General features: G+C 42.0%; 1 protein-coding gene across 1 annotated transcript in view; it reads left to right on the top strand.

Annotated features, from left to right (window-relative positions):
• Positions 1-12901, top strand: part of MAML2 (mastermind like transcriptional coactivator 2) — a 209138-nt gene that overhangs the window by 139990 nt on the left and 56247 nt on the right. The window contains exon 2 of the mRNA XM_041417026.1: positions 4096-5544. Within this exon, the coding sequence (XP_041272960.1) occupies positions 4096-5544 (1449 nt within the window). The remainder of the gene's footprint in view (positions 1-4095; positions 5545-12901) is intronic.

The following is a 12901-nucleotide window of genomic DNA, read 5'->3' as shown; positions in this document are numbered from 1 at the left end:
ATGATGTGATAAAAATATTGTTCAATATAGGATATTTTGGAGAAAACAATCTGTAAAATTTCTCATTGACAAGTTGTGCTTTTGCACCAAAACTTTTTTTTTTGGTTTCCATTTTCTGGGGAAAAAAATGAGCCAGAAAAAAACCCAAAAGTCAGCAAAATCCTCTAGTTTTACCTTTAGGAAAAAAAAAATCATCCAAAAGAAAGGTGAGGCAAAAACCTTTCTGTTTTTCTAAGAGAAATTTTTTGGTACCAGGATTTGATGAGCCCTAATTATTAGTTCAGTGGATTTCCTGCTGATTTTGCCTGATGTCAGAGAGCATTAAAGAAAAAGCTGCCTCTCTTAAATTTCTTTAAGACTCCGAAAAAGTTTTAAATATAAAACTTATAAATATTATATATGTCCCTCTGCACAGGACAGGGTATCGCACCGGGCCATTTAGATCAACTCATCTCTAGAGTTTGCCCTCTGCTGTCCCCAAGCATTTTGTCCAGGAACAGCACTGGGCTGTCTCATAGAAATGATCTCCAGAGGCTGAGTTTTAACTTCAGAAGATCAATCATGCAGCACTGCCTTGCTGTAAGTGCATGACCTCACACTGACTCACCAGAGCCTGCTCAGCAAAAGGTCTCACAGTAACACATGCTGCCAGGAAATGCCTGTGCTCCGTGATGGTTCATCCAGTGCTGCCCACCTACCTGTGGGATGGAGCTGGGCATGGAGGGCTTCCTCTTCTCCCACTTACTGTCATGTCACTCGTTTCCCATCACAGGGCCTTTCAGTGTGACACAGTTCAAGCAGTTTGAGATGTGTAATCACAATTCTCTTTGATCTGAGGAATGTGCCTGTGTATGTTATAGGAACTTTTGCTTTATGTTTACTGACCCAAATCAATCCTAGCTTGCAAATTGAAAGAGATGGAGCCTGAAATCTGGCAAGTTGCTTTTGTTTTGTTTTGGTTTTTTTGGGTTTTTTTTTCCTTCTAAAGAGTCTGTGCTTTATTTGGGTAAAAATGGCTTGAGTACTGACTTCTAGTCAGTAATGAAAAACATGATTGCTAGAAAAATGCAAAGATTTCAGTGGTGGTACCCTGGTCCTTTCCTTTCTGAAAAGAAAACAGGCATAATGCTGGGGCAGCAGTGCCCCACAAAAAGCAGCGTTCAGAGAGGCTTGTGATGAATGCTGCTCATCTTCCTGAACAAACACAGACAAGTCCCCTGAAGCCCCTCCATGACACATAATTGGTAATAGCTCAGTGCAGGAGGTAGAGGGGACTTAATCCCTGTGGGCTGCTCACATCCTTCCCATGCCCTCTCCCTCCATATCCTGAATTCATGGGGGGATGTTGAAATCAGGTCCTTTGTAGCAGCCTCAGTGAAGTCCCCTCAGTTCCCTACACATTTGCAGCTTCACTTGCTCTCATTTCTGCTTTAAGATGTGGACATCTATTGACTGATGGTGTTGTCAGCATTCCAAGAGTTATGTATGCAAGGTTTTGGGGAGGTATAATAAGTTACCACTTGTTATTCTTTAGAAAGGTACAGTCCCCTTTTGGGTGGGCAGATGCCATGAAACCAGGAGTCCTCCAAGCCATGCTAAGGGTGGGGGGTGCTTGGTTAAGGGATCTCTCTGGAAATCATGGTGCTCTGCCTGTCTCTGCTGATGAATTGTGTGCGGCAAACCACTTCCCAGCTCACCCACCTCACCCTGCTATCTGCTAGAAGCTACTGCAAATGCAGGAGAAAAGCAGACACTACACACAGCACAATGTAACACCTGCATTTTCACGTGTCAGAAAGCTTGGTGCAGGTGCCCTGAAAATGTGGAGTTTTTTAAACAGCTCCCTCTCCTTCAAAATGTCAAGCAAACCCAAATTAACTCAGAAAGTCATATTAACCACATAAAACATATACATATGCAGATGTACTCTGTTCAGCCTTTCTGTCAGCTACACATCTGAAAGCAAAATGTGCTGCCAAGTCATGTATTCTGATGACCTGCGGACTTCCCCATTTCCCAGGAAGATGAATTTGAGTGTACAAGCATGGTTTCTAATAAACACACTGACAGCAAAGATGATGGTAAAAGGAAGTGCAACTTACCTTTTTTTTTTGTTCCAAAAGAAAGTACAATGACTCATGTGTCAGAAGGAACATGCTAGTCCAAGACAGTCTGTGCTCTTTGCAATGACCACCAAAACCTCTCCCCAGTGAGGAACACCTAGTGACAATTAATTACTCTTGCATGCACACAGTCTGTAGACTTATACAAGTAGGCATCAACATGTTTGTCCTTATGAAAACGTGAATCTGTGATTTAAAAGCTGGAAAGTTAACTCGAAATATGAAATGGGATTTTCAGTGTCAGAGAGAAGTTATAAACTTTATTTTTAAGGGCTAAACTCAGTGACCTGATGATGCAATGGAAGAATATGTGGGTTTGGAGGAAATACATATTTCACAGTTAAACTCTTTTCAAGCAATTAATTGATATTCACACCAGAATAAAATTTTTCACACCTGGGAAGAGCTTTTACCTACAGTTATGCCTGAAACTAAGGGGCATAAAGGCCACAATAGAGTATTGTGTGCCCATTGAGTTCTGTACATGAAACAGCATGATGAAAATAATGTGACTGGAAGATCTCATAAATCATCCTTCCTCACTTAACTGGAAAATTAGAGTTCTCAGTTCTCTGTGCCCATTGCAGCCTCCCAAGGTATCACAGTTTGTACAGGCATTATTTTCTCACAACCACACACAGGTATTTCTCAGATGGCATTGTCCTGATGCCTCCAGGGCCATTGCACCTCTGCCCAAGTGCAGAAAGGCAGAAGATGAGCTGTGTTTTTCACTGCTTATTTTCCTGGCATTGCTCATGGCTGAAACAGGGACAATGTGTGCTGGCTCTGCAAGGGCTGCATGTGCACACTCCTCACTGTGTGCCCCTTTGGTCATGGAATCACAGAATCATTAAGGTTGGAAAAGACCTCCAAGTTCAAATGTACAGGGCTAAATATAGGACAGCTGCCCTTGTTTTAAAGTGATCTGTTCTTTTATGAACTGTGTTCAAAGCAACTCCTCTTGAGGGCATCTGCATCTTACTTGAGGGCATATGTACCAAGTCCAGGCTTTTCAGCTCAAGGGACTGACATCTCTGTTTTCTGTGCATGGGGTGGGAATTTGTGTGTACAGCCACAGCAGATGAGTAGATCAGGCAGATCTACTATCAGACAGAGCCATGAACCTCTTTTCCTTCAGTAGGCCCACAGGGCTGGCGAGCAAAAGGAAGTATCACTGTAAATATTCAAGGAAAAGAAAACAGTTACAACTCTCAGAGCAGTGTTGAGTGGACTGTATGTTTTATAAGAGATGTTTCAGGACATAAACAATAAGGGCTTAATGTACTAACATACATCTTTGGGAAATAATCTGGCAGTAAGAACATCAGGGGCCAGACCCTTGGCTGATATAACCTGACATGGCTCTAGTGAACTCATGCTCAGTTTTCAACAAGTTAACATCTGTAATTTTTAATTATACACATCTCTGGCCAGTGTAAACCTATATGAGCTAAGGATGCCTTGATCTTGTGTGTGTCATTATAATATGTTCAAGGACTTCTGGACTCTACAGGTGTTAAAAATGGTTTTTTTGATCATATACCAAAATTGGGAGAATGAAAACCTGCACCACTGGATAGGCACAAGGGCAGATTTCATGACTGCATTTGTCTCTGTTGTCTAAAATACTTTAGATCTGTCTGGCACAGCTAGATTGGAGTAGATCTGGAGCAAAGGGGCTTTACCAACTACAGCTCTGACTACCTCCCTCCCTCATCACACCTGTGAGGGGAAGGGGAGTCTGTGATGAACAGGAGGCAACAGTGCTCAAAAAGTGCTGATGGCAAGGGTGGAGATGGCAGGGAGATTCACCACTTAAGCCTATTTGCCTACAGTTCTGCACAGCTTCAAAAAAAAACCCAGAGGAGCTTTCTGAACTAAGCAGTGCTGACCTGCCTGTTGCCTTTCAAACAATTAAATTATTTCTTTGATATTTATCTAATGATTTTTTTTTTGTCTCTGCTTCTTTCAGCTTCAAGGCTCCTTGAAGAGAAAGTTGGTGGTAAATCTGTCACCTGCCAACAAAAGGCCCAATGGTGTTTCAGAGAGCTCTTTCCTTGACATTAAGAGGATAAGAGTGGGTGACAATATCCCAGTGGGACAAGGTGGACAACATGTTAACAATTGCCAAAGCCAGTCAATGTCAGGAACTATGACTGTGGGGCAAGGAACACAAAGAAAGGCCAGTAGCCTAGCCAACAATACCCATGCTAGTGGGAATGACATGTTCAATATGACTTTGAAAGAGGTAAAGAAAGAACCAGGAGAAACAATGTCCTGCAGCAAACACTTAGATGGCCAGACATCCCATGAGAACATGTTCCCTAACAGATATGGGGAAGACTCATGGGACCAAATGATGGATCTTGAGCTTCAGGAACTGTTTAATGAACTGACTAACATATCGGTGCCACCAATGAGTGATGTTGAGCTAGAGAATATGATAAATGCCACGATAAAACAAGATGAGCCATTCAACATTGACCTTGGGCAGCAGAGCCAGAGGGGCCCTGTAAGATCTCTGCAGATGGATAAGATGGTGATAAAAAGTGAGTATGCAGCTGGCATGAATCAGGCTCCTGTGGGCTCCCCACAGATGAGGCCTTCTTCTACAGGTCCAGCCTTCACCATGGCTTCCACTGCCATGTCTGCCTCTTCACCCATCCCCTCGGTACCTCAAACACAGGTGTCGCAGGTTTCTTCTGCGTCCAGTCGGCCATTGCCTAACTGGCCGGATGTGTCTCATGCACAGCAGCTCAAACAGATCGCAGCCAATCGGCAGCAGCATGCCTTGATTCAGCAGCAACAGCAGCAGCAGAACCAGACAGCCAACTGGTCCACTCTGTCTCCATCAGGACCTTCCCCTGGACCCTTTGTGCAAGAGAAAATCCCCAGTCCCTCTTTTCGCCAGCAGCAGTTCAGCCCACAGAGCTCAGCAATGCTTGGGGTGCCAGTGAATGGAAACCAGACAAAAGGGATGAACAACTATGTTTATAAACCAACCACTCCCCAGAGCAATCCCATGGACATAATCATGCAACAGAAGCCTCAGGACCTCAACAGAAACTTTATCAGCAGTGCTCAGCCACCTCTAGAGCAGCATCATGGCAACACAAAGCCTTTGTTTCACTTTAACTCAGAGCAAACAAACCAGCAGATGCCTTCGGTTTTGGGTTCCCAAAACAAGCCTGCCCTTCTGCACTACACCCAGCAGGCACAGGGTTCAGCTCCCGTGCAGCAGCCACAGCAACAGCAGCAACAACAGCCGCAGCCACAAACTGCTCAGCCTCTCCCAAACCAGTCTCTCCAGAGGCCGCCTAATGTAACCCTAGCAATGCAGCAAAAAATGATGCTTCAGAAAATGCAGCAAAGCCAGCAAATCTCAGGTTTGCAGTATCCAGTCTCTCAGCAGCACAGACAGGTAAGACAAATTCCTCCTTCTTTGTTACAGAATCATTCTGGTCCAAGTAATAAAAAGGCTTTTCCAGCCTGGCCTCATTCCTGCAGGAGATGTGTCCTAGTGGCACTCAATGACCCCCTCAGCATGCACTTCTGCAGAGCTGGTGATGGCATGTTTAGCACCTATTCAGGTGTATCATGGATGCACATTTAGAAGAATTTCAAGAAGCACATGCTCATAACACTTTTCTCTTCATGCAATGGAATGAATATGTCACTGCTATATATTATGTGGATACTTGTCAGAAAGGTGAGATAATAGGATAGATGCAAGTGTATTTTGGAGTCCTATCTAAGCTTTTCTCACTTACAAAAATTTAGGCTGTATTAAAAGTCAAAATTTTAATGAATTCTTATGTTATCTTAGATAACGTGCTTTACAATGTTAATTTTTATGCCATCATTTTTCTCAGGGAGGCAGGGTTAGGAAATTCTGGTTTTAGATATCTTTTGACTGATATGACAAAAAATACTGTTTGCACATTTGCTATTGCTTTGGCAAAGAAAAACTAAGATTTATCTGTGAGCTTTCTAAACACCCATCACACTTCTGGGAATATTCTGTGGGTAAAATACATGCTGAGAGATGAAGGAGAAGGTTGCCACAGATATGTCTGCAATTATATTCCATGTAGCCAGCTCCCACTGTGTTATCATGAGACAGTACCCTGACAAGATCTGCTGTTTTAGCTTAGTTGTGCTATGCCAAGTCCCTGTGCACCCAGGTCTCAGATCCCAAGTTTCAGACCTGCCAATCAAAGTGAGAATGTGCAAACTTGCTGTACTCCAGAGTCTGGAAACTAGGTGCAAAACAAGTAAAACATGTTTGACCTTGGAATGTTTAGGCAACTCTGAGTAGTTTAGGTGGGATTTCATCTCAGCATATTTGAAGATATGTTTTTGCAGTATAGGTCTGGAGATAATTTGTAGATGTGAAAAAAGCTATAAGAAGCTACTTAAAAATGAAAGCCTACGTTTTCCATGGGCTCCCAGAAAGTAGCACTGTGAACGAATCCTTCCAAGCAGGAGTTTCTTCACCAAACTGGATGAACAGGCTGATGCTTTAAAAAGAGTAAATACAGTTGTATGCCTGCACACCTTTCTCCTTTTAACTCTTTTAAATGCCCCCAGCAACTAACCATGACTTACTCCAACCTTTAGCAAGAGGTACCAGGTGAAACCTATGGGCAGGTGTGAGAAATTGCTTTGTTGATGCAGGATGCAAACACAGTTTTGCTGTTTTATGGGAGGTGTCTGCAAGCTGCTCTTCTTGAGCCACTGTGTGCTCTCTTCTTAGGTGCATTTCCCCATTCTCTTAATAGACTGGCAGACAGATGAATTTTAACAGTTCCTTCATTCAGCCATCGTGAGCCTTCCAGCAATCTGTCATCACAGGGGAGACAGGCAAGACTTCTGCAAACACTACTGTTTTTCTGAAAAAAATTGCAGGGTCACTGTCTGGAGAGGCATAAAAACATGAGAGAAACTCTGCTTGAGCTAATGTTACCTACTTGCTCTTGGGCTGCTGCTCAGGGAGGCCAGCCAACCAGATGGGACTTGGCACCTCGGCCCTAGCAGTACTTGAAGATTTACCATGAGTGTAGCACGATTTCTCACCTGTATGGCCACAAGACCTTTAGTTTAGGAAGCTTCTCCTAAGTGAACTTTGCTGAGTGCCTAACTTTAGATATTACACCAAGGAAGGGGTTTTGCCTATCATCACAGATTTCTTTTTGCCAACTAATTTTCCAGTGTTTCTTGTCGTCTGACCACCTCCCACAGCTGTTTCTGCAACATGTGGCTACCTGACCCACAGCACAGTTGAGAAGCTTGGAAGCTTTTTAGACACAGATTACAGGGCTTTCGCAGTAAGGATGCTGTTTTTTCTATGCTCTAGAGAGATAACTGCTTTTTTTTTAGAGATCCCTACCAGTTGTTCCAAAGTGGTGATGAAGTTCAGAACATCATTTATGTCTCTCTCAATTAGAGTATTTTGTAGTTGCTGGAACAATATTTAGAAATATAATTGGTCCATGAATTACAGGGTTTTTAAAAGGTTTGAATGTAACTGTTTACCTGGCAGTATTTATGAGTCCTGTGCACCCTTTAGCACCTGCCTGTACTGCTGCAAGAACACACCAACCCCTTGGACAGGGCCTGCTTGCCACATAAATCTAGATATTAAATTGGAGGGGGAGGAGACACTGCTAGTATTATCTTCCAGTAAAGACAACAAAGGTCAAAGTGACCTTGTGGGTCAACTGCTGCTGATTTTAGCAATGGGGACATTACCTCATTTAGGCTGCACAGCCTGCTTTTCTGAAGGATCATCTCCCACCTCTGAGTATTTCTACACATCATTAAAAGTAATGCATGATTAATTACCAGCATTTACTAATTAACTTCATTATTAATATTTATTTTACTCATGCTCTATTTCTGCTTGAGGAATCAAGATTTGATTTTGCTTGGTATCATTCAGCTCCTCCTCAGATCATTATAGGACCATGTCACAACTCACTGCAATGCTTTGTAGCTGGTACTGTGAGGGCACATTCACAAAGGACTGCTGTGACACTGCCATCAGAAATCACTGACTGGAACACTCTAAGTTCACCTTTTTAGCAGAACTAGCTCTCCCTCTGGATTTTTTGCTCCCCAAGCTTTCAGATCCCCAAAATCCATATGAGCTTGGTTTTATCAGTCCAAACTGGTTAACTGGAAATGTAAGGCTTACTATTTCTCTGCTTGTCACATTCCCTTTGTGTCAATTGAAACAAACTTACAGAGGGATTTGCTAATTAGATGTCTTTTGCCCCTAGGGAAAAGTCATAAAAATGATGGAAATCGTCTTGGTTTCCTGGAAGGTTGATCTGAATGAAGGGTTTGTTTGCCTCTCTCATTTATTCTCCATTGTTCTGGGAAAGATTCCTTTCTGTTGTCTATCTGAATGCAACATACACATAGTAATGAAAAAACTCATAGAAATTCAACACTCTCTTTGTTCAGAAAACACTTAGAAGCTCCAAATTCTATACAGCTTTAATCAGGTCTGTGATACTTCTATGGAGCCTCAGCTGAAAATCTGTAACTGGGCCTGGGTAAAAGTCTAACTTTACCCTTTTGAAGCAATGCAGTCCAGTCAGTGAGAGATGCTTCTGAAGTAAGACTTAAGATTTTTGAACTGAAGACTTGATGTTTTTAACTAGTCCAAGAAATTCCTCACACATTTTCAACGTTTTTGATCAGCCATTATATTTGTCGAATAAGATCTATTACTTTTCTGTGAAGAAGTAAAAAAATAAAAACAAAACAAAAAGACCCAAGAAAAAAACAAACCCACAACAACAACAAAAAAAGCTTGTATCTACTAAATAAAATATTATTCATCCCCTTCTGGTTTTGAACTAAAGCCAAATTAAACTCAAGGATTTCAAGTTGAATTTTTCTCCAATTGTTTTTATTCAACTTCATTTGCTCAAGGGAAAGGAGAATAGAAGGCTGAGCTCATGAGAACAGGAACACTAAGAGAGCAAGGCCACTCCATCTGCTACATGTGGGCATGTGTCCTATTTAGTCTTGGCTTTGGAGGCAAGGATAACACAAGGGATCGTGAGAGCTTCACCCCCCACTTTACATGAACAACCAGTGGTCCGTATTTTTAAGGCTCTGGATACATCAGTGTAGATACAACCCACAACAGTGTTTGCTTGTGGAAAACTCAGGGCCTTGTTACTCCTTGTTCTTTAAGAATTGCTTTGAGGATGGGATCACCTTCTCCTTTTTCATGTCTCTACACTCTTTTTCAATAGCCCAAGAATCATCATTAGTCACAGTTTAAGGGGTGGTGGTGGTATTTGCCCTTACTTGTTCTAATTGGAGCACACCTTAGATAATTTTCTTTACCAGATCTTAACATCTTTACCACATCTTAACAGGCTCCTTTTATGTACAACCAGTCTTCCTTCCCACTGAACACTGAGCAGTCCCTTCTCCAGTACCAGCTCCTAGCATGTTTTCCCTGTAGGATTACTGATCAGCACTGCACCAAGGGATGTGCCACCACAGGGGAGCTCCAGGTGCTGATGTGACCCCCCACCCCTTGCAAACCATTCCATTACACCAGCCCGTCCAATGCCCACAGCTTAATATGCATTCATCATTTGCAATATCTCCAAGGGACAGAGGTGGTATTTCAGCTAACCTGGCACCTCTGCAGAGATCCTGAAACAGATTCTCCTCTCATTTTCTCCAGTGTAAACCCAGGAAAATTTCATTTCTTTTCAGGAGTGTGTAACTGAATTCACAGCAGCATAGTTAGAAGTAGGATATGACCTTTTTTTTTTTTTTTTTTTTTGAAAGCATGGGGATTCAATAAAAAGTATATGTTAAACTTTCAGATAGTTAGGGTGCTATGTGAGGAAGAAGCTCCAGGACCAAAAGAACTAATGTCTTTTTTCAAAGTGCAGATATAAAAAACTCTTATTACCATTCACTGCTGAGTAGTAACTTACATTTCTAAGTTAGCCCCTGAAATTTCTCAAAGAAAATGTGTCTTCTTTATTAAAATAGTATTTTCCTAAACCTCTGTGTTTACCACTATGGAAGAAAAGAAGAACACATTTTGGTAAGGCAACCTCTCTCTTTTCAAGTGTGAAGGAAGTATTTTACAAATGTTTGTGAAATGAAGAGAGAAAACCTAGAGTAGCTTTTGGTAGTGGGTACAAACCAGGACTTGAATTTGACTTAGATCATAAATGACTACGATTCCAGGCGTTTGGAATCTGTAATAATAGAAACTGTTCCATAGTGTAAGAAAATAACAATGTGACCTTTCTCTCAAAGCTCTCTATAAAAATAATATTTGGATGACAGCTTTTCTTGATAGCTCCATTTTGATCACATTCCCTCATACAAGGACTTCTGAATTAAATATTCTGGATAAAAACTTAAGTATGTCCCAGTAACCACCATCAATTGCAGGGTCATAGCAGATTTATGAGCATGAAACCAGAGAGAAAATGTCGTAAGTTCCTGTATTGTCATTATGGACAGTTTTCTTGGTGGTGCTTTATATCATTCATGCTCGGTTTGCTGAACAAAATACATACACAGTCCCACTATGGACAGTCAGTCCCTGAGGATATTGTAATTCAAAGTTGCAGAGACACTCCACGTTCCATGAGGTTCCATGAAGCATTTACACTGGAAGAATAGTGGGTTATCATCCATGGTCAAAGGCTTCTTGATTGGGGTGTTTGAGAGGTAGATGAGACAGTTTCTGATGTCTCTTTTGAATGGCTTTTTGAAGCTACTTCCATGAAAGTACCAATGAAAAACATCACTGAGCTTCCCTGGATGAGTTCTTCACTAATGTCAGCACACTTGAAGTCTCATTCATTACCTGTTAACATTGTGAAAGTGCCTGGGAGCTCCACTGAGAGGGCAAAATTCCGTGAAGAACTGTATCAACTCGGATTAAAAATGGCACCTGTTTCAAAGGGATAGCGTTGATCTGACTTCTGTAAGCTCAAAGATAAGATGGGTATTATGGAAAGAATTTGATAGATATGAACTTCTCCCTAACTGCAGATCTCAATATGTTGATTTGAGAACTGCAGTGATCCAAGAGACCCTTCATAACTCAGTCACTTGTCTTGGATGTGGGGGGAAAAAACCTGCTGTTGGAGACAGAGGGTACAGTAAGGTTGTTAGCTGCTTCAGCCCTCTGATTATACTCCACCACCACCTGGAAGGCATGGGCTAGGGAAGGAAAACAGAGGGACAGCCAAGGTACTGAGTGTGTACATAGAAGATGAGGATGGCTGCAAGGAATAAATGGCAACTAAGAAGATCCTCAGTGCTGGTGGGTGAGATTACAGTTTACAGGCCCAGGGTGGTAGCATAAAGTGAGGAATCATCATCAAAAACAGGACATGAGTTTGTGCTTATTAGATTAACTGGAAAAGAAGTGTAACAGGACAAGTCTGAGATAAGGAACTGTGAAGATGGCATGCTGACCAGAAGAAAAGGGGTCAAGGATGCTTCAGGTCTGGTTCTCTGCTAAGGAGCTAGTTAGTTTATCTTGATCTGTGGACTTGTCCGTAAAGTTATGGTGTCCACCAAGGCTTCTTACCTGGTTGAAGTGAGGATTCCTGCTATTGCTGTGCGTGCATCTGAGGCCAGAGTCAAGCCCTGAGTCAACTTCCTGCAGGGATATTGGAAAGGCAGCCTGGAAAAACAATATAATTCCACAACCATTTGGAGCTGGCATGGTGAAAAACCCTTTCCTGTAAGTTTTTTCTTGTTTGCAGGCAATTTATGAGTACCTCAAGAAGTCAAGGAACAAAAAAAAAAATTTACAAGCCCCCAGTTCTCCCTAGAGTCTTCCTATTCTTTTAATTCCCCGAAGTGCTCAAAAGTGCTTAGTCCCAGTAATTTGTCTCTCTAGGGGTTCAAAATGAAGGAATATTTTAATGGCAAAAATTTATTCCTCCACTCAGCCACTTTTACTGCTGGTGTTTTTATGGTGGAGACCTGCCCCAGGCCACAGATGACTATTGTTAAGACAGCAACAGACCTAGTAATGTTCTTTTAATGTGAGTTTTCACGGGTGAGTTTACCATTTGAATGTGATGCTGTTCCAGAAAATCAGCCAGATGCTCCAACAGAACTATTCCAGAACCATCTGCCTGCTTCATTTGCTGCATGCCTGTTTCTGGTAATGTACACACACAGTGTAAGAGACAGGTTTTGCCCTGAAGAATTTATAATCTAAATAAGCAAGCTAGCCAAATGTTGAGATGAAGGAAATCTTACTGTATATTTTATATATTCTTGTGTATTTGGGGAAATAAATAAAGAAGGAAGATATCATTCAAAGCTGTTACAATCAATCCACAGGAGTTGTTGGATATTCTTACCATTGCAGAAAGATCCTCTGACAGAGTCTGGAGTTGAACCAGACCCAGTGAATCAGTAGAAAGCACTGGAACTGAGTAAAAGGAGGGATATTTATCCCTCTCTTTCATACCAGATATCTGTATTTCATGTGAACCCCCTAAGCCTCCTGTGTGACCAGTGAGGAAGGCACTCTCAGAGTACCCGAGCGAGGTGCATGGTGGGGAATAAGCTCGCTGGAGAAGAGTCTGAGCACCCATGAGCCCAGCTCTGCTGCTCTGCCTGAAAGATGTGTGCAGACTGAAACTTGCTTTCTCACATTGAGTTATGTGGCAATATGTCAATAGAAAGGGAGGACAGAGGCTTTGGACTCTCTTATGTGAGGTTTCACATTATGGAAGAGCTGGTCTAAATACTAG

Source organism: Onychostruthus taczanowskii, unplaced genomic scaffold, assembly GCF_017590055.1.
Source record: "Onychostruthus taczanowskii isolate IOZ18803 unplaced genomic scaffold, ASM1759005v1 scaffold54, whole genome shotgun sequence".
NCBI lineage: Eukaryota > Metazoa > Chordata > Aves > Passeriformes > Passeridae > Onychostruthus > Onychostruthus taczanowskii.
Note: the sequence above shows the minus strand (reverse complement) of the source record. Positions and strands in the feature narration are given on the sequence as shown.